Raw genomic sequence first — 19,283 nt, forward strand, 5'->3', positions numbered from 1 at the left:
TCACATGGATTTGTTAGGGGACATTAGGATAAATAAGAAGAGTGCAATAAAGAGGATAAGGGATTGGAGTAAAAGGGGATAAAGAAAGAGGAACAGATGGCCTGCGTGCCAGGATACGAAAGGAGGTGAAGCAAGACATTTGTTAGGGTAGGGCTGCTATTGTCAGCGCTTTGTATAGAAATTATTTCCCTACTGCAGAGAAAAATATTGCCAGGAAGCACAGGGATTTGGAGCATGAAACCTTTTCAGATTAACTTAGAAAATTGACCAGTTGGCTCTGGACTGATTTGTGAAGGAGATTTTTAAAGGCTGCCACTCACAGGAAGGGGCTGGAGTTAGTGAAAGAGCTTTTCTTGCCTTAAAACCTGTTTGACTTTTTCCAAGTCGCTGGTGGAATAGCTAATTAACACAACACAATCGACATGGCTCTGCCGTTTCCAAAGGGCATTTGATGAGGGTCTGGACAGAAAAAGACCTTTTGTTTGTTTGTTTCCTCTCTGCAAAAAGGGAAAGAACAATATGATTATGAAAAAATAATGAAGGCGAGCAGATAATTGTCTGTAATGAGGTGTGCTTTTTTTCCTAGGCAAGTGACCAATAGGAATCTACGAGACTCACTTACTGTAGGTCTGATCAATAACTATGTAGACTATCCCACAGGCAATTAAATCCAGCTGTTTGTATTTACTAATGGTAGATAATTGGGTAGAAGAAAAGGCATGCATCCCCATGCTATGCTAATAGATTCGCCTAGAAGAGGAAAACAGTGGGTTACATGGCAGCTTACTCGGGGCTTGTAAGATCAATACAAATTAAAGTAGGACTTTTGGGCAGTGAAACACTCCAAAGATGAACTAAGATCCAATTTCTACTTTATTAAGCAGGGCACTTGCTGTTACACTTTTAAAGACTTTTAAAGCATCTGGAAATCCTGCTTGTGCAAACAGTCATGCAGTAGCAGTGCAAGAAAGGGCAAAAAACGTGGCGTGTACAAATGCCCTTAGTGTTTTTAAAAGGTAGATTTCAAAGCATAATAGATAGCCCCAATTAGCTAATGAATAGCCTAATAGATAAGGTACTAGCCTCTTAAGTCAGGGATTGTGGGTTCAAGTCCTACCTGGGGTGAAGATGTGTGTTTTGAAGGATCATATCTGTGTGAGTCCAGCAGAAAAAATAATGCAGCAGGGAAATGTACCAACATGGATTATTTGTAGTAGGTAGATCATGCTTGACCAATCTGGTTTCACCTAATGACAGGGTCTACTCCTGTTTAGATGCAGGAGTAGAGGTGGATGTAATTTTCTTGGACTTTAGCAAGGCCTTCGATACGGTATCTCATCCTATTCTCATAAATAAATTTAGAGGCTGTGACATAGATGTTTACATGGTCAGTGGGTGGCAAATTGGCTTAGCGGTCACACCCAGGGAGTGGTAGTAGATGGGTTGGTATTGACCTGGAAGGACGTGAGTAGTGGGGTCCCGCAGGGTTCGGTCCTTGGACCTGTACTCTTCAATATCTTCATCAGCGACTTGGATGTGGGTGTGAAGTGTATTCTGTCCAATTTTGCGAACAATACTAAATTCAGAATGATTGCAGGCAGACCTGGACAGGTTAGAAAAGTGAGCAGCACACAATACAATGCAGTACAAAAAGGGCAAGTGCAGAGTGATGCACCTACGGCACAAAAATATCCAGCACGCTTACTGGCTGGGAAGTGACCTTCTCAGCAGCACAGAAGTGGAAAGCGATTTCGGCATCATAGTGGACTCCAAGATGAGCATGAGTTGTCAGTGTGACGAAATCATCAGCAAAGCTAACTGCACTTTATCATGCATCAGCAGATGCATGACAAATAGATCCAAGGAGGTGATGCTTCCCCTCTATGCAGCATTGGTCAGACCACAGTTGGAGTACTGCATCCAATTTTGGGCGCTGCACTTCAAGGAAGTTGATAGACTCAACAGGGTCCAGAGGAGGGCCACTTGTATGGTTAGGGGCTTACAGGACAAGCCCTATGAGGAGAGACTGAGGGACCTGGACCTCTTCAGCATCCACAAGAGAAGGCTGAGAGGTGATCTTGTGGCCATCTACAAATTCATTAGGGGGACACAGCAAGGGATTGGAAATGCTCTGTTCACCAAGGCGCCTCTTGTGGTAACAAGGAACAATGGTCACAAACTGACAGAGAGCAGATTTAAGCTAGATATCAGGAAAAACTTCTTAAAGTAAAGGTGGCCAAAATTTGCAATGGGTTCCCAAGGGAGGTGGGGGGGTCTTCAAGAGAAGGCTGGATAGGCATCTGGCGGGGGTTATCTGACCCCAGCGCTCTTTCCTGCCTAGGCAAGGGGTCAGACTCAGTGATCTGTTGAGGTCCTTTCTGACCCTAGCATCTATGAATCTATGAATCATATTACAGAAGAGGTCAGTGTCTTTATTCCCCTTTTATTGATGGAGAAACTGAGGCATAGAGAAAGGGCATGACTTAGATAAGTCACCCAACGGGAATAGAGGCCAGGTCCCCTAACTTTTAGTTCAGGATTATATCCACTAAACAACACTGCTTCAGTCCGACATGTAAATATTTTAGATAGCAAGCTAAGGAACATGATCCTGCTAACAAGTCATTATTCTCTAAAGGAAAAAAATATCACACAAATGCTGACATACAGGCATCAGTGTTTCTACAGAACTACTTTATTTTCAAAGTTTTACTTGAGTAACAGCTCTTTTCTGTTAGCAACTGTAAACAACCTGATAATACTACCAGTGATTTAGTGCAACACTGGAGGTAGTTAGCTTGTTAACCTCCTACTTATAGAATAGAAAAAATAATTTTGTGGAGCTACCGAAGACATTCACTGATAGGTCAAGATATGGACCTGGGCAAAACTCCAGAGTTGTATCTGCTCACACCAGGCATGAATTTGGCCTGTTTTGTCAAACCTGGCAGTAGAAGGAATCCGATAATATTATTTGATGACAAGCAGAGATCTTGTCATCTATAGAGAGATCTATAGATTTTGCATCCTGTCAGGCATGACACTCTGATGATATGCAGGGACAGGCAGTAATGAGATAAGGTACACAGGAGAAAATCCAAGATTTCTTTGTCAGAAGACAGTGTTGCTTTTGAAAACCCATTCTCTATTTTTTTTCTTACAGAGATGATTGATCCTTGGTCTGATAGCAGTGCTTTCTGTGTGCCGTTCCAGAAAGCACAGTAGCCTGACAGGGTTCACACGTCTGTGTGGCATGATCATACTCAGGTCTGATTCTGCAGTCCTTCCCATGCAATGCTGTCATTGATTTCCAAAGACACTTTGCACTTGAAACAATGACAGGATGTACAGGATGATCTCCTCCTATGACTTGTTAATGATCATGTGGTTTGCTGCAGTTCTATTGCTTCCTACCTGCAAGCGTGGCAGTTTTATAACTGAAATATTGCATATCATCAGGCAGAATTGATATGAATGGATAACAGACACTGAGAGCAGAGCAGCGGAGATAGCTGGCTCAGGTGGGCTCATCAGAATTTTTCTAAGTGAATCCCAGCACTTATAGCAATTTATCGCAGTATCTCAAACAGCAACAAATAAATAGGAAGCAGAAAATTATTCCATAGAATTGTTTTGCGCAGGACAGTATGTTCTTCTCCCAGATACAGTTTGAATTACAAAGAGTTCCTGTAATTCAATCCAAGCAGCTGTATATGAATATCACAAGTAAAGGTATGACAGCATTAATTTTAGGGCACCAGGAAGCAATGCAATATGAAACTGATCTCATAATGCCGTTAGTTTGTTACTTGGTTCAGATACAAGTTGTTTTAATTGAACATACCAGTAAGCTAGGTAAAGAATGATTTGGCAGATTCTGTCCATGAGTGGGAGAAGCCAACTTGAAGAGTGCATTTATGGCTTTGTTGTGTCAGAAACTCAATGTGGAATCTTGGCTCAGGCTTGACAGGACAACTCCCAAAGGTGATGAAAAGCCAGGATGACATGCAAAGGCACAGATAGTGGATGGTGATTTTCTTAAGTGAGAATTTAATAAAAAACTCTTCTAAAGAACGTGACATGGGAAAATATAAGGCCTCTCAGAGAACACCTGTCTCCCTGAAGAATTTCCTCTGACAATCTTTACTTGGAAATGAGGGAAGGAACATCAATTTCATCTTAAATAACAAGCCCAAATGTTGATCCCCTTGCTCACAGGGATCAGCACCTTATTTCTCAAGTAATTCTGTTGATACCACCCTTGTATAGCAGGTGTCTTTAAAATAAGGATATCAGAATCTGGTCCTCAGAAATCCCCTTTTCAGTACAATGTTTTACAGGAATTAGACTACAATAAAACACCAGTGAGATTAGAATAGGTTTTTATTTGTATGTATATATATGTGTGTGTATATATATATATGTATATAGATTTGAATAATTTGTTCAATAAGAGTTAAACGTGAAACAATGTCAAACATTCTATTATCCAGCAGCTAGTCACATTGAAGTTAAATTGATCTTCTGCCATTTAGAGTCAACCTGTGAAGGGAAGGCAAGATAGTTAAGGTTTCCTCGAAGCACATTTGCTGTGAATGTCTTTTCTATAAATAACACATTTACGTTCTACAAGACTACACAAACATTTTCACTCTGCATATTTAGCAAAAGAAACACCCAAGCTGTTTTTACATTAGAGAATTTCATTTCTATTAGCGGTGGAAAGTTTTTATCATATTGTTTATTAACTAATTTGGAAAAGTGGTCGATTGGCCAATTCTGGTTAGCGAAACGTGTCTAGTTTCCAGTTTATCACAACGGCTAGAAAATGTTTTTGGTGAATCTTCCTCACAGTGATGCCATTATTACAAGATACTGGCCTTTGGTGGTTAGGTAAATGCCACAGTGGAAAAACACTGATGGAAGAAAAGGTGCCTAGTCTTGCAATTCAGAATAACACAACTAACTACCTCTCTCAGTTGTTTCATGAGAAATGTTTAGTAACCTCAGTAAGTCTGTTGACTTCAATAGGTCTACCTGAAGAGAGAGCAGGGGTTGCAAGACTGGGTCCTCTTGCTTTTGCTTCCAGAGACCGCAGTTTAAATCTAGTTAGGTAACAAAAGAATATATTTGGTAGTCTCATGCTAGTTGCCAGATGTTCTCAATTACTAAAGTGTCACACAATGGCAGGACTAAAGCTCCATTGCAGAGGCTCAGGATTGCTTTGAAGGGGCACTGGAAAACTGTGGGGAGAGTTCACACAGCACCTGCCCAGAGTCTGCAGGGTTCACACAAGGCAAAAATCAAGATATTGTGGTTATACTGTATTAACACAGAACATGAGTGACTGGTGCCTCCTGAATTTGGCGGGGGCACCTGCAGGAGCTGCCAATGGCAGCCCTGTCACGGGGGGCACCAGCCCTACTGACAGCATCAGTGTTGGCTGTCGGGGGGGGCACCAGCCCTATCAGGGGGCACATGCACCTCCTACCAGTCGCCTGTGACAAAGAACAAATAGACTATTCCAAATCCTAATGTGCTTTAAAGACACACAATCCCAACCATAATCTGCAATATATGGAAGTTTTGCCACTGTTTTCAATGGAGCCAGGATTTCACTTCAGGTTATTTTTTTTAATAAACTGAATTTATGGACTTCAGCTGGAATGATGGTTTCTTAGTGTCCATGAAAATCAGATTCTGGGTATCTCAAAGCCATCCAAAATTACAAAGGAGAAACCAAATCCTTTGATACTAATTAAGAGGCCAGAAGGTTGTAACAAAATTGAAGTGGTGGTTTTTTTTTGGTGTATTTCACATAATTTTAAAAGGCAAATCCATTAGAATCCATGTACAATCTTTATTTTGAAAAGAAACCAAGTGCTTTGCTAAGATCTGGAGTATAATATTTTTACTAAGCATTCATATGCTTCATCTTGTGGTACCTTGAGCTATCTTCATCAGTCTGAGTTGCAACAGTCCTTTGTTGAGAGAACAATACAAAAGCAAGTTAATTACACATATTTGGCATCTTTCTTTAGTTAAATATTAATTTTAAGATCAGAAAAATCAAATGTTTTACTCTAGTTCTGATTTTTTAAATTATCTTGGCAGATCCATCATAATGCAAAAAAAGGTAAATGAACAAAAAGACATTTGTATTCCTTTAAGGACAATTATGAGGATGAGTTTATAAAAAAGGAGGCAACACACTTGGCTTATTTAGTTGAAAGTAACATCACTGACACCATTACAAAAGCATTTCCAAGGAAACAGAACAATAATTAAATGATAAGTGCTTTCCAGACATTATCAAAGTGCTTTAAATCAAAACAGACTGAGAAAAAAAAATGCAATTCAACCCTAATTTTGAACTTTATTTTGCATTCCTTAGGTCTACTAGGTGTGCCTATATGAGACGTTTACTGCAGAGTAGGCCAATTAGCTGCACAGTAAACATCTTAGTGTCTATACATGCAGGGCAATAATAAACTCTGCAGCAGCACAGTTCTTGTAAGTACAAGAACTATCCTTCTGCAGAGTTTTTTTTTTACTCCGCAGCACTGAACATGGAGACACTTATGTGCCTGGATAGGGTATGAGGGTGCTACCAGCTAGCCCCGCACTGGAGCACCCTCATGCCCCAGCCAGCCCCCCTGCAACATGTTGAACTGGGCAGGAGCAACCTGGGGCTCCTTGCCAGCTGGGGCTGCTCCAACCAGGGTCAATGCACTATGGTCCCGGGCACATGTTCAAACAGCACACCTGGGAGCAATAAACTCTGGAGCTCATTGCTTCACATTAATTGCATGCGTAGATGCACCATGTTCATTAATGTGCAGTAGTTACCATGCATTTAGTTTAGTACTTGCTTAATGAAGTACTAAACTAAATGTGCATTAACTACAGTTACTGTGCAGTAGCAACAGTGAACGGATTTTTTTGTGACGCTTACTGCGCAGTAGCCTAATACTACTGTACAGTAGCCTATTAGCATCAGTTTTGATTGGCATGCTACTGCAGTGTTATTAGGCTACTGCACAGTAAGCATCTCATATAGATGTGCCTGCATAGTCCCATTGACTCCTACTGTAGTAGATATTAATCAATAAGAGTATGACACAAAAAACTGGTTAAAAAATTTCTGTGTATCTAGTTTCTTAACTTACAATAGTTCTACTATAGTAAGTCTCAGAGTACTAAGTTCAGCAAAGTAAAATAAAACAAGGGCTCATATAACAATTTGTGTGCTTAAAAGAAAAACATCACACCAGATGAAGAAAAGACATGTTACTTAATCAAAGCCAAAAGGCAGGATTTATCCATTCAAAATTGTTCTATAAGTATGGAAGTTACAGTAAAGGTATATACTGGATTTATTATGTTTAACTCCTTTGTTGTTGTTTTTTTTCACCTCAGCCATTCTCATTCTAGGAATAGCAGCTAATCCCAAATGCTATTTTTACCGAGATTAACAGGACCAAGAGCTGTTGTCTGTTCTTCAACATTAGTGACTCAGAGCTGATATTCTCTGAAGGAAGCATTACCTAATTTCATTTAAAAATAGAAAACCGTCTGGTGCTTAAGAACAGAAGTTATAATCATTCGATTTGTCAGGCGCTAATCATTCATGTTGAGTTCTCAGTAACAGTCAGTTAGGGCGTTATGAAAGTCTGCAGTACAGGGGTTGTTATACTGAACATGCTGCTGCCTAGTGCAGAGCAACCTGATCTCTTGCAGGTTCAATACCAACCAGTTGTTTGAAGCCAATAGCCATGCTGGCAGAGGTTCTGAGCAATGCCTTACAGCTTTGGAGTTAGCAGGAGTCAGAGGGAAAAAGCTGCTGAAAACTGTTTGATTTACAAGAAAGTATAAATGGATGACAAAGGACAAAGCTTTAATGCCATTCATAGGTTTCCAAACAGCCATACATGTCATCTCTTTTCTTATGACCAGAAATTATGTGCCATTTTGTAACGTGTATCTAAACAATACACATTGTGTACAAGCGTCCTGAATGGATGAGATACAACAGGCCCGGGAAAAAAAAGAGACATCCCTGAATACTAGACACTGATCAAGGAAAGCATTAGGCTACTGTGCCTCATACTCCCCATTGGTGGGACTTCGAAATACCACACTACGCATGTGAGCCCGGTACTACTGTTGCTCTAATCAGGGAGATAGGTGCAGAATTGCACTGTGTTATCTGTGGGGGAATTTAAGGATCAGGCTTTTTGTATGGCACCAGTCTGAGTGTGATTTATTGGTATAATTTACAGGTCCAATGCCCAGAAAGTTGAAGCTTATTTTTAATATAACTGAAGAGAGGCTGCAAGGGATTTTAGGATCTTTCCCCTCAATTTAGAAAACATTTGGATTTCTTCCACTCTGTTCCTTGAAAGACTCCTCCTGTTATATAATAACCAGTCTCACACGTGTGCCAGCTGACTGGCAGGTGCAATGGACCAGTTCCAGTGCCGGGGAGTTTTCCTTTATTCCATATACCTAATAGGCCCATCTTGAACATTAGCTATAAGGACCATGGTGGGTTTTAGGGTAAATCTCTGCTCACTGCCTCTTATGAAGATTGAGAATGAGTTCTCTAAACTTTTATTCACAAACTGAAATGCTCATTAGGCTTGAAATCCTGGTAACTGCCTGTATAAGAAAACTGAGCAAACCAATAAATAAGCTCTTCATATGTGGAGTCCCATGGCCTGTACCCCCAGCACATAAAATACCTAACTAGAAAGGTGTGTGGGATTGGGTTGCACTGTAGCTACTCCTAAATTTATGCTCTTGAAGAATTAATTAGGATCATAAGTGGCAAACCTGCAATGCCAAATACTTAGAGCAAAGGGCCAGCCATGACTTGGTCATGTGACAATGTGAGTGGTCAAAGGTTACACTTTCTTCCCACCCTCACTGATTCCCACTCATTTGAAAGCCAAATGTACCTGCTACTAACTCCATTTAGGCAATGCAGAGCTTTAAACTCCATTTAGAATAAAGCCACCATCAGTGGCAGATGCTCCCAAACATGCTCCTTAAGAATGATCCATAAAGAAGAACAAGAATGATACCAACAAGTAGAAAAGCCTAGGTTCTGAACAAGTGTAGTAGAATGCATGTATTTATTCCACACCTAGCAAGGTATCTGTCGCTGTTTACCAAGATTAAGGTCTGTAGAAACTCTGGTAAAAACTGAACCTGTGCTTCAAGGGAGTTTAGTGATTTCAAGTTATCTGTTCAGACCACTAAACTAATCCCCTTTATTTTATAACTCTCCCTCAACTTAGTACAGCAAGGATACTTGCTGTGCAGACCTAATTCTGAGAGTACATTTACTATGGTATATCATCTGTGTCTTATATGGTATGCAAAGATGTTGGATGTAAAAACGGCAGCAATTCACTAGATGTCTTAGTGGCAAATGAATAATAAAGATATTGCATAACACTTTTAGCTAGAGGATCTCAACATTTCGTATACTTATTGCTCAGTATCACTGTGCCTATTTTCCAGGTAGGGAAACTGAGACCCAACAAAGTTTAACTGGCTTGGCTGGTAACAAACAGCATGAGAGTGGCACTCAGAAAAGTGAATAGAGTTTAAGACTAGAAAGGACTACTTACTGTCTAGTGTGACCTCCTATATACATCACAGGTCATTAAATCTCATCCAGATACTTCAGTATAGAGTCATTTGACCTTGTCCATTCATTTTGTTTGTGAAGCCATACATTTATAGGTGCAGATCTGTGACCCTGTCACTGCATATGCTGGAGTCCTTTTATTTCACTATTTCACTCCAAATTTCCCAGGCAGCCTTCCTCATGTTTTAGTAGCTACCGGTTCTAATCCTGTGCCTCCTAGAGTCAGTAGGACAGGATTACCTTCCCATCAGAAGGAAAACAAAGTCTCTTAAGTCCCTAGTCCAGCCTTTCATTTCTAGACCACTCCCTTTAAGAGTCTAAAGTTCACAGTTAGCTAGAGAAATCTTCACCAGTTGTGAAAGGAAACAGCCATTGCAACACCTGAATTTAGGAACTCATGCATCGGAGCTATCCACAAATTATGAAAGGAAACATTCATTGCAACACACAAACAGATTTAGGGATTCATATATTAGAGCTATGCACAAAGGTCTCTCATTTCAGCTAATCTTATCTGAACAGTGCTAGACAACCCTGCCTGCTGATCTCATTCTATTTATTGCATGTCACTGAACACAGCTTCTCATTCTTCTATTGATCTTCACTGAACATGGTGATAGGAGATGCAAATGACACATTCTCTCTTGTACAGAAGTAAAGATTTCCCTTAGGAGAGGGTGGGTGGCAGTGACATTGCTTGCCCTGCCTCATAGTTTTAAATTCCATTGGGAGCTCATACTCTGCCAGAAGATAGTGAAAGCAGAAGCTCTGAATCACTCTGATCATCACCTCCTACCCCAGAAAGCATCACTTTTTTGGGGGCAGTACTGTCCCTCAACAACCAGCCTCCAGCATATGGATGACTGTAGCCACTTAATTCTGCTCAGTTCCAAGTGGAAATTCTTCCTGATGTTTAATACAACATAAATAAAGTATCTAAACTTGTTTGAAGCTAATGATGTGACCAGACTCTGGAACAGACCCCCAAGCAGGTGGTGCAGGCACCTACCCTGAAGATGTTCAAAAGGAGACTGGACACACACCTTGCTGGCATTATTTGACCCCAGCAGTCTTTCCTGCCCAGAGCAGGGGGCTGGACCCAATGATCTCACGAGGTCTTCCAGCCCTAAACTTTTGCGAATTTGTGCGAATCTGTGAATTGCAACAAGTAATTCAAATAGGAGCGGTTACCTTTTCTCTTGTCCAAGCACGCCCTCTGTCTGAACGCTGTAGAAATACAAATACAAGTACAAATTTTAAAAAAGCCATTGATCTTTCAGCATTAGCCCTTTAAGCTGCAGTTTAGGGATATTAATTTTATCCTTATATAATTAAAAACCCAGATTATTAGGTTTGACTTGGTATTTGGTCTACATTGCTATAAATTTCTTGGTAAAGGTAGGTGCTTTAATTAAATGCATAGTAGTGCAATTTTGATTTTTATTTAAAGTTCAACTGAGGTCACTGGAAGTTGTAAGGGCTTAGCACCCCTGAAAAATCAGACTCAGCCTGCCTGCAAAATGTTCTTTAGCTCAAACACTACACTGTGAAACAATGAAATAATGTATTATATATAATTATTTCCTTTGAAGTGGTAACTGGTAAATGACATTTTTTCATTGCTTACCTAACATGTTTGGTTTCTTCCTTTGTTGTTCTTTTCTCTGTTAGATGTAAAAATAGAATTACAGCCTTTTAACTTTTGGAACTTTCTGACTTCTGTATACTTGAATTATCAGGTCATTACTGTCTCTATAATTTATTTCTTTGTAAAGTATTGTGATCCTGTTTATGATTTTAAGATTATGTTTTCACTGTAAACCAGGTAACATCATAGATGTATCTAAGATAACTGAGTAACATTCTACAGGAGCCTTGTAACAAAGAAAAATGTAGCAGCCCACAGAAGAGAGTACTTTTATTACTATATTTAGATGTCCTTTGCACTCACTAAAAATAACATACCTGTGCTATTCAGAAGCTCTGATTCTTCATACTAAGAGAGAGATAGTTCATTTCACAATCCATCAGAAAAAGCCAAATATTTTCATAAAGGCTAAAAAACCTACTTTGGACTATATCTAGAAGTACCATACATGTTTCATAAGCATCCGTTTTCCTAGTGCAGGCAGAGGAGATAAGACACAGATTCATAATTGGTCTTTTTTTTCCCCCTCACTTATATTCTGTCTGTTTCTGATACTTTTCTAATCCTTGCTAACAAATAGAACAAACTCTAATCATTTTCATAATGAATGTCCTCAGGCTTCTTTCCTTTGCTTTAACTATTTTTATATGCCACCATAGCCAATTGCAAAACAACATGCCCAAGAGGGCATTCAATTCCATTAAAACCATCCCACCACACACACATACTCACCCAGAAATTGGTGACATTTAAGTAATTAGATATCTCGCCAGAAAGTCTTTCGATCTCACTTAGAAAACAAAGCAAAATACAAATAGATGTGTTACTCGTCAGAATGATTTTTAATTACAGTACTGATGGAGACATCCATTTGTCATTGAATCATAACAGGTAGATATAGAAAAGATTTATTTAGAGTGAAATTTACCCCTGTGAAGCTGAACCACAAACCCATTTAAGTTTTATAGTAAGGGCTTAAGTGGTATTTATGTAAAAGGCTTTAAACGAGCCCAGTATACTGGCGTGAATTCAACCTATAGTTCCTCTTTAGGGTCAATATAGCTGTGATTTTTCAAAGCATTTCCGTCTATTCTTAAATTCAGGTACATGTTTAATCCCATTGAAGTTAAGTGATCATATTTTCTTCATTGTGTTATTCTGTCTAGCCTTCAATAACTGAAGCAAGCAGAATTTATTATTGAGAAGTTTTCTTGTCATTTTGCTTAAATTTTCTTTTTTTCAGTTTTATCCCACATACAGAGAAAGGAAAACAAGTATAAACTTGAGGGGGAAATAAGATATGAAACAGGTACCAAAGCGATATTTTCTGACAGAGATAAATCCATATTCTGTTAGATTGTGAAACGGTATTGAAAATTAATAATATTTAAATAGTGTATATCATTTTAAACCTTAAGTAAGAACACTCTACTGCCTCAGCCTTACTTCTCATATTCTTCTTTCTTTAATGCCCAATCTAGAAAGAAAGAAGGGGGGAAAGGATTCATTGTCTTTGTTAGCAAAACAAAAAGTGAAGCTGGAACAGGAAAAGTCCCCATTATTTTTAATTTGCTGATTGAAAGATATATGGACTTTTTCCAAAAGTATTTTTATATAGACTTTTCTGCCTTTAAAATAATCTGTTTCAAAACAATTTCAGCTCCTGATCCTGTAACAGTAGTGTATGACACGTCGATTTGAATGATGCAGCAGATTGCAAGAGACTAAGCCAGCCATGCCTTCCCCAGGGATTTCTATGACTTCCAGGGGAGTTGTGGTTGTTCATTACCTCTGAAAATTTGAAAGCTTATTATGTGTTGAATTTATAGTGTCTCATTTGAAACATTTTGGCCACAGTATATATTCTAAAGCTTAATTCTTTTTACCACTGCATTTTACTAAACATATTTGTTTTTTCCATCATTTCCCTCCCACATGCTTCCACCTAAAACTCTCAAACCCAGTTTTTCATCTTCAATTCTGCTTCTAATATAAACACTGACAATGACAGAAATTTCCTGTTGAAAATTTGTACGTGCTTTTAGATCCTGTACCTTTGGTTTTATATCGCAGTCTTGAGTTCTAATGAAGAGAAAACAGAATGAAAGGGGTATTATGCACATATAAAGCATTAACAGTGAAGTCTTTATATATTGAAAAACCAGAGTAATCAATGTGATTTGTGGAACTATTCTCTGAACAGCTGCAGAGAGTAGTTACCTAAACATGTAAATAAAAAATGTAAACATATACCGCATTTTTTAGCTTCCTGTTTTCTGTTCTCAGAGCATCAATTTCTTGGACCTGACAAAGAAAAAAAAATTATACCTGTAATTGGGTGTTGAGCATTTTAATGTCAGTATCATGTGTACGCCTGGAAGTTAATGTCATTTTTTTTCTGGCTTGCTACAATTCTGCTGTCAGATTTTAAAACGCTTACAATATTATACTGTATTGGTTAGGTGTATGGTTTAAACAACTGTAAGAAAGTTAACTTTTTTTATATAGTCAATAAATACCATAATCATATAGAATTAATAAATATAAGAGTCTTGAGACTATTGTGATGTGAGTTCATTGCTGTTCCATGTGGGACAATGTTCAATTCTTATTCTAGAATCAGAGCCATTTTTAAAAATTACATTGTAATTGGCTGAATGTTACTAACAAGCTGAATCACTAAAATGAAGAGCTGATGAGCACCACCAGCAAAGAGAGGTGCTATGGTATATACATCCCCACTGGCAGAAAAATAGTTGGTTGGAACCTGTGACCTCAATTAGTACTCATGCTGCAAGGGTAGTGGGATTGGAAATTCAATGTTGAGATTACACCTGCAGAAGCATGTAAAAAGGAGCTGGAAAAATGTCAGTGAGGACTGAGTAGGGAAGAATTTCAGTTGAGAAGAGAAATACCTGTGGTATATGTTGCAGGAAAAGTAGAGGAGGTTCTGGCTAGTTAGCTCTGTGGGGTAATCTTTTGCAAAAAAAGTACTGAAACACTTGAAGGAATGTCTAAAGGGGCTACAAATACAAGTTTTGTGGTGAGCATAAGATATTTGAATTGCATTTTATTTGTATGGGCAAAAGGATTCCTATTAAAAGACCCCAAGGGACACGCCTTAGCTCTTCTAACTCTAAAAGAAGACTGGAAATGAGGAAGAGCCCAGGTGTGTATTTTAGAAACAGTGTCAGAATTCTTATAGATAACTTCTTCCCTGGATGGTGGGGACTTAAACATGACCTGGTCGGGAGGACTGAGTCACAAAAGCAGCAGAATATTAGAGCTGGAGGTGTCAATTGGCAGGGGATGCCACGTGTGGGCAAAATCTGCAATACCCTGTCCAATCCAGAGGGAAGCATTGTGTGGTGAAAAGCCCCTTCTTCCAAAAACACACGTGTTCTTGCGAGGCTTATTACTGCAATGTTCCATGCGTAGTAATGCTATGTTACAAACAAATCTGGGTGCCTTGGCTTCATGCAATTGCTGAAACTGAAAACTAGGATTATAAAACTGCTGCTGTTTGCATCATTCTAGAGATGCTACAGAACTTTTCTCTTTGTCTCCCTTTCTTTTGTTTTTCCTCATGGAAGCATCATGTGTTTATGAAAGTAGGGGAAGAGAGGAAGAAAGGCATCTTTGGCTTGTACACTTAAATCATAGAAATTGAAGAGATCTACTTTCATATTAATTGTATACATTTATTGTTATCCCCTGAACACACAAGTCATTTTTACCAAAATAAGATATTGTACATGTCCCAAACAAGTACTGATTTATTGTAGTGCAGAAGCAGACAACATTTAAGTGGCATTGTGCTAGACAGATAAGACAAACCCCTAAATCAGTCTACCTCAACCCTATCCAGCGGAGAATGATCAGTTATACCTGCGTGAAAAGGATAAAATGCATACTAATATAAGTTGCATCAATTTAGGTTTTGTTTGGGTTCAATCCAGGGTTGCCGTGTGATAAAGGCTAATGTGCTGTTACTTGATCATGATTTCCATCTAGTGGCAAGGGACAGTAATAGCCTAGTACAGTTGATTCCTTCCTGTTTTTGATCCCTGTATATCACTGGTATATCAAACCGATGTAGATTATACAGGAATTTGCGTGTGCTTGTTTTCATAGCTGCAGATTAACTATGTAAAACTGAAAACAATATAATTCCTCCACTCAGCTATGCAGTTATATCCATATAAATATACTTACAGTAGTGAACCAGATTCTCGTGAGTATGGGTAAAAAACAGCATCTATTCTAACAGTCACATGATCTAACCATCAGTTTAAAAAGATGCCCCTAACCAGCCTAATTACATGGGCATAATAATTGTAACAGCAGTCCAAAGAGATTCTCATCTACATATGTAAAATTCACTTCTTAGAGGCTAAATATTAATAATATACTGATCAATGTCTTACTTACAGACTGACTGCTGTCTAAAAAGGTACAGATTTCATGGACAAGTCTTTTTCTCTGATCCTTATTCTTCCTAAAAAAAAAAAAAGTGGACATTTTAGACTGTCCATATTTTTGCAACTTATTTTGGTGTATATTAAATGTAAATCAAGCAGAACAAAAGGTAAAACCTGAGCAAGATGAAAGAGATCCTTTTAGTCAGCTTTTATGAGAAGGTACTTACAAGGTTTGCAAATAGCTTTCATTTTTCACCAGCACCTGCTCACCGTTTTCTGTATAAAACATGCAGATATTAGAGGATTACATTTTTATGAATATAATAGCTCTCTTCCAAAATGGTCATATTCAGGAATAATAATAGCAGCAGAACAAATAGCACAGAGACCCACTGCTTCTAAAGACTGTCAAAATCTGGATAGGTTGTAACTGTGCCTATTGTTCCAGGTAGGCAGACCCGGCACAACCCATAGAGATGAACAGGACTCCAGGGGGTAGATCTCTGCAGATGTGTGGATTTAAAGTACAGAATGACTAAACTAAGACCCAGCTGTATTTATAAATACTGTATCTGTTTTATGTTAATTTCTTACAGAAAGTCTATATCACAGTCCAAGGTGAGATTTCACAGCCACTGTAGACATACCAGAGAGAACTTTAAACACGGTACTGATACCGGTATAACCGTAGCAGCATAGAACTGTGCAGGCTGAAGAACCCACCAGAAAAGGGGTAAATACCCAGGTACTTAGCTTTGTACTACTGCAGGTGCCTAGTTTCAAGCCAGCATGGGTACATCTACAATCCCTTGGCCTGCAAAGCAGATGTAACTATAGCTGTCCTGCTGACTTGTGGAAACTCTTTTTGTGCACACAGACTGCATTTACTGATTAATATGCAATCGTTCCAACTCTTACTAGGGTAAATGGAGAAGTGGGTCCAAGGTTTCTAAGCACCTGGATCCTCCAAGACTGACTGTCCTCTCTAATACGGCCTCAAAAAGGAGCTTAGCTCAGCATCTTACAGAATTTGTGGCTGCGTTTTGGATAATATGGTACGATCAACTTTCCCAAATCAACAGTTGAGCCTCATTACTCTGGTGTACATAATACCTGAAAAGATAGCATTGTTGATCTTACTCCTGGCCATGTGATATACCTCTCATAAAGATATTCAAGAGTTGGCACTTACCCTGTTTTTTAAGTAATGGCATTTTGAAAGTGAAACCTGGAACACACAAAAAAACAAAACAAAAAAACCCCCAAAACAAACAAACCTAAAGATGAGCATAGACTAAACCTATTTCCTTCAGTGCATGCTACTATTTTCCTACTTTAAGCCTTCTTTTCCCGCAGTCTGTTTTTAATAGCTAAATGGAAGGAACGGTAGGAAATTTACTTTTTAAGCAGAGGGAAAGGAGAAGATGACGGGAACTTGCCCTTTAGCTCCTACCCACGTCTGGGAGGAGTGCTGCTCTCTCTCAGACCACTGGAAACAGTGACACAAAGCAGTACATCACACTAGCCTGAGACATAGCAGGATTCCTACCCAAACTGTAGCCTTTTTGCCACTATGATGATGTTTTGCACCAGCAAACGCAGCAAACGCAGCCAAGTCTCCAGTGAAACGACAGGGTCATTAGCAGTATGCAGTCACAAACGCTGCCAGTAAACCTTTCAAGTATGGATGTGGCCATAGATCAAAAATGCAATAGCAGTCGTGTACTGTAATACACTTTTCCTGGATAGATCTGAAAGCGATTAAAAAAGGAAAGCAAGCACCATGGTCCTTGTTTTACACCTGGGGGAAATTGAGCCCAAGTGACTCAGCTGTACAGTAAGCCAGTGGCACAGGCAGGATCAAGAATTGGGTCCTACTGTTTTATCCCATGGGATCCTATAATGATGCTGATTCTGCAAGCATACTTAGCTATGCGCCTAATAAAGCTAAGTATACACGTTTCTGCAGGACTGGGGGTCTGCCGTCATCTAGATATCTTATGATGTCTCAAAGTTCACAATTCCCCTGAATGCCAAAAGAAATAAATCCCCAAGATGTTACACTGTCAACAGAAGTATTAGCATCCATAAAATCCCCACGGTTCAATCTTGAACTACAGTAATTATGCAGTATAACCCTGAACTATGGTAGAGCACAGTTTGTCAGCCAGAGCGTCCATGTTTGAACCACATCCCACGCAGCGATTCCTATTTTGGTTTTTTTACACATGGTAACAACAGGATCAGCAGGATGTTAGTGCCAGGAGTCCTGCTGAGTGGGATGTTGGATGCCCTTATGGGAGGGCTCCTAGCAAACTTAATAGAGGCTGAGGGCGGCTGAGACTTCAAGGGTAGATGACAGCAGATAGCACGCACATAAATAATACACAGCCTGACCCAGCTACCCTACCCCAAGGTGGGGAGGAAGCCTGCATCTAACACTGTGCTATGAAACGTCAGAGATTCCCAAGCTGTATTTTGCACACAAAAGCCAGGTCTCACAGAGAGGACAGGCTGAACTTTTTAATGGCCAGGCACAACTTCCAGGAGGGACCTCAACCCTTCCCCTCTCCTAGCTGAGGGAGAAGGAGCCTGGGGCTCATTCCTCACCCCCAGCATCCCCCCTGGTCCAACAAGGCTTGGGACTGGAAACCCCACCCCAGCTCTCCCCTTTCTCTGCTGCAAAAAGATGTTGGGGGCTTTAAATGACCCTCCCCGCTGTATTATCCCAGCTAGGAAGACCCTGACAAACCCCCTCAGCCCTGAGGGGCTGGGGGACACCCCACAACCCTATTATTATTCAAGCCGGGAAGCTGGGAGACCCTCACAGCCTGCCTGAAGACCCTGCCGGTCACCCCAGTGAAGGGGGGTCATGTTTTTATTCCTGACAGGAAACCGGTGTGTCTTGTGGTAGGGGGGGTGAGACCCCTACAGCCCCTCCACCCTCAGACAGGAGACCCATGTGTCTTGTGGCGGTGGGGATGAGACCCCCACCCTGAGGTGTCTGCACAGAGCTCATCCCCAGGAGCGGGCGCACCCCCAGGCGCTGGAGGCGGGGGCGGGGGCGCCCCACTCCTCACCCCTCAGGGAGGAGACGAGGGCCCCGCCCCGTAACGGTCGCGCGGGGGCTGCAACCGCCCGTGGGGGGGGGGGGGGGGCAGGCTGCCTGCAACGCTTGCGAAGGGCGGACTCAATTCGGAGTCACGCCCCACCCCAACCAGCTGCGATGAGGCCCAGGCGGCCACTTCTTTCCCCACCTCGCCTCCCTCCTCAGTGACACTTGCAGAGTGCAAGGAGCCCGCATCAGAGGCTAAATAATAATAATTCGTAATAATAATAATAAAAAAAAGCAACGAGCCCGCACGTTGGGGATTTGATCTGGTGCAACATGGAGGCATAATAATAATAATAATTATTATTATTATTAAAAACGCAACGAGCCCGCACGTTGGGGATTTGATCTGGTGCAACATGGCAGCATCAGGGGCTGCAAATGATCGCTCCGTTTTGTTTTGTTTGTTTTTTTGCAAGAGAGCTATAGGAGTTTTTTTGGGTT

General features: G+C 40.3%; 1 protein-coding gene across 4 annotated transcripts; it reads right to left on the reverse strand.

Moving 5' to 3' along the window:
• Positions 1-4,365: 4,365 nt before the first annotated feature.
• LOC109282924 (uncharacterized) lies at positions 4,366-18,856 on the reverse strand. 4 transcript variants are annotated; one of them, XM_059718292.1, is made up of 13 exons: positions 18,722-18,856; positions 16,920-16,955; positions 15,955-16,003; positions 15,738-15,804; positions 13,560-13,610; positions 13,361-13,388; positions 12,753-12,783; positions 12,039-12,096; positions 11,624-11,654; positions 11,286-11,322; positions 10,850-10,885; positions 5,946-5,981; positions 4,366-4,542 (listed from the first exon to the last, which is right to left on the reverse strand). In XM_059718292.1, exons 1-13 carry the CDS (start codon positions 18,744-18,746, stop codon positions 4,512-4,514), a joined length of 516 nt encoding a protein of 171 aa, XP_059574275.1. In that variant the 5' UTR covers positions 18,747-18,856; the 3' UTR covers positions 4,366-4,511. The 4 variants fall into 4 exon arrangements, with proteins under 4 accessions (XP_059574275.1, XP_019342002.1, XP_059574276.1 ...); XM_019486457.2 differs by lacking the exon at positions 18,722-18,856 and adding an exon at positions 18,556-18,715; XM_059718293.1 differs by lacking the exon at positions 16,920-16,955.
• Between the last annotated feature and the right edge of the window lie 427 nt (positions 18,857-19,283).

This window comes from Alligator mississippiensis, chromosome 15 (assembly GCF_030867095.1).
Source record: "Alligator mississippiensis isolate rAllMis1 chromosome 15, rAllMis1, whole genome shotgun sequence".
Classification (NCBI taxonomy): Eukaryota; Metazoa; Chordata; order Crocodylia; family Alligatoridae; genus Alligator; species Alligator mississippiensis.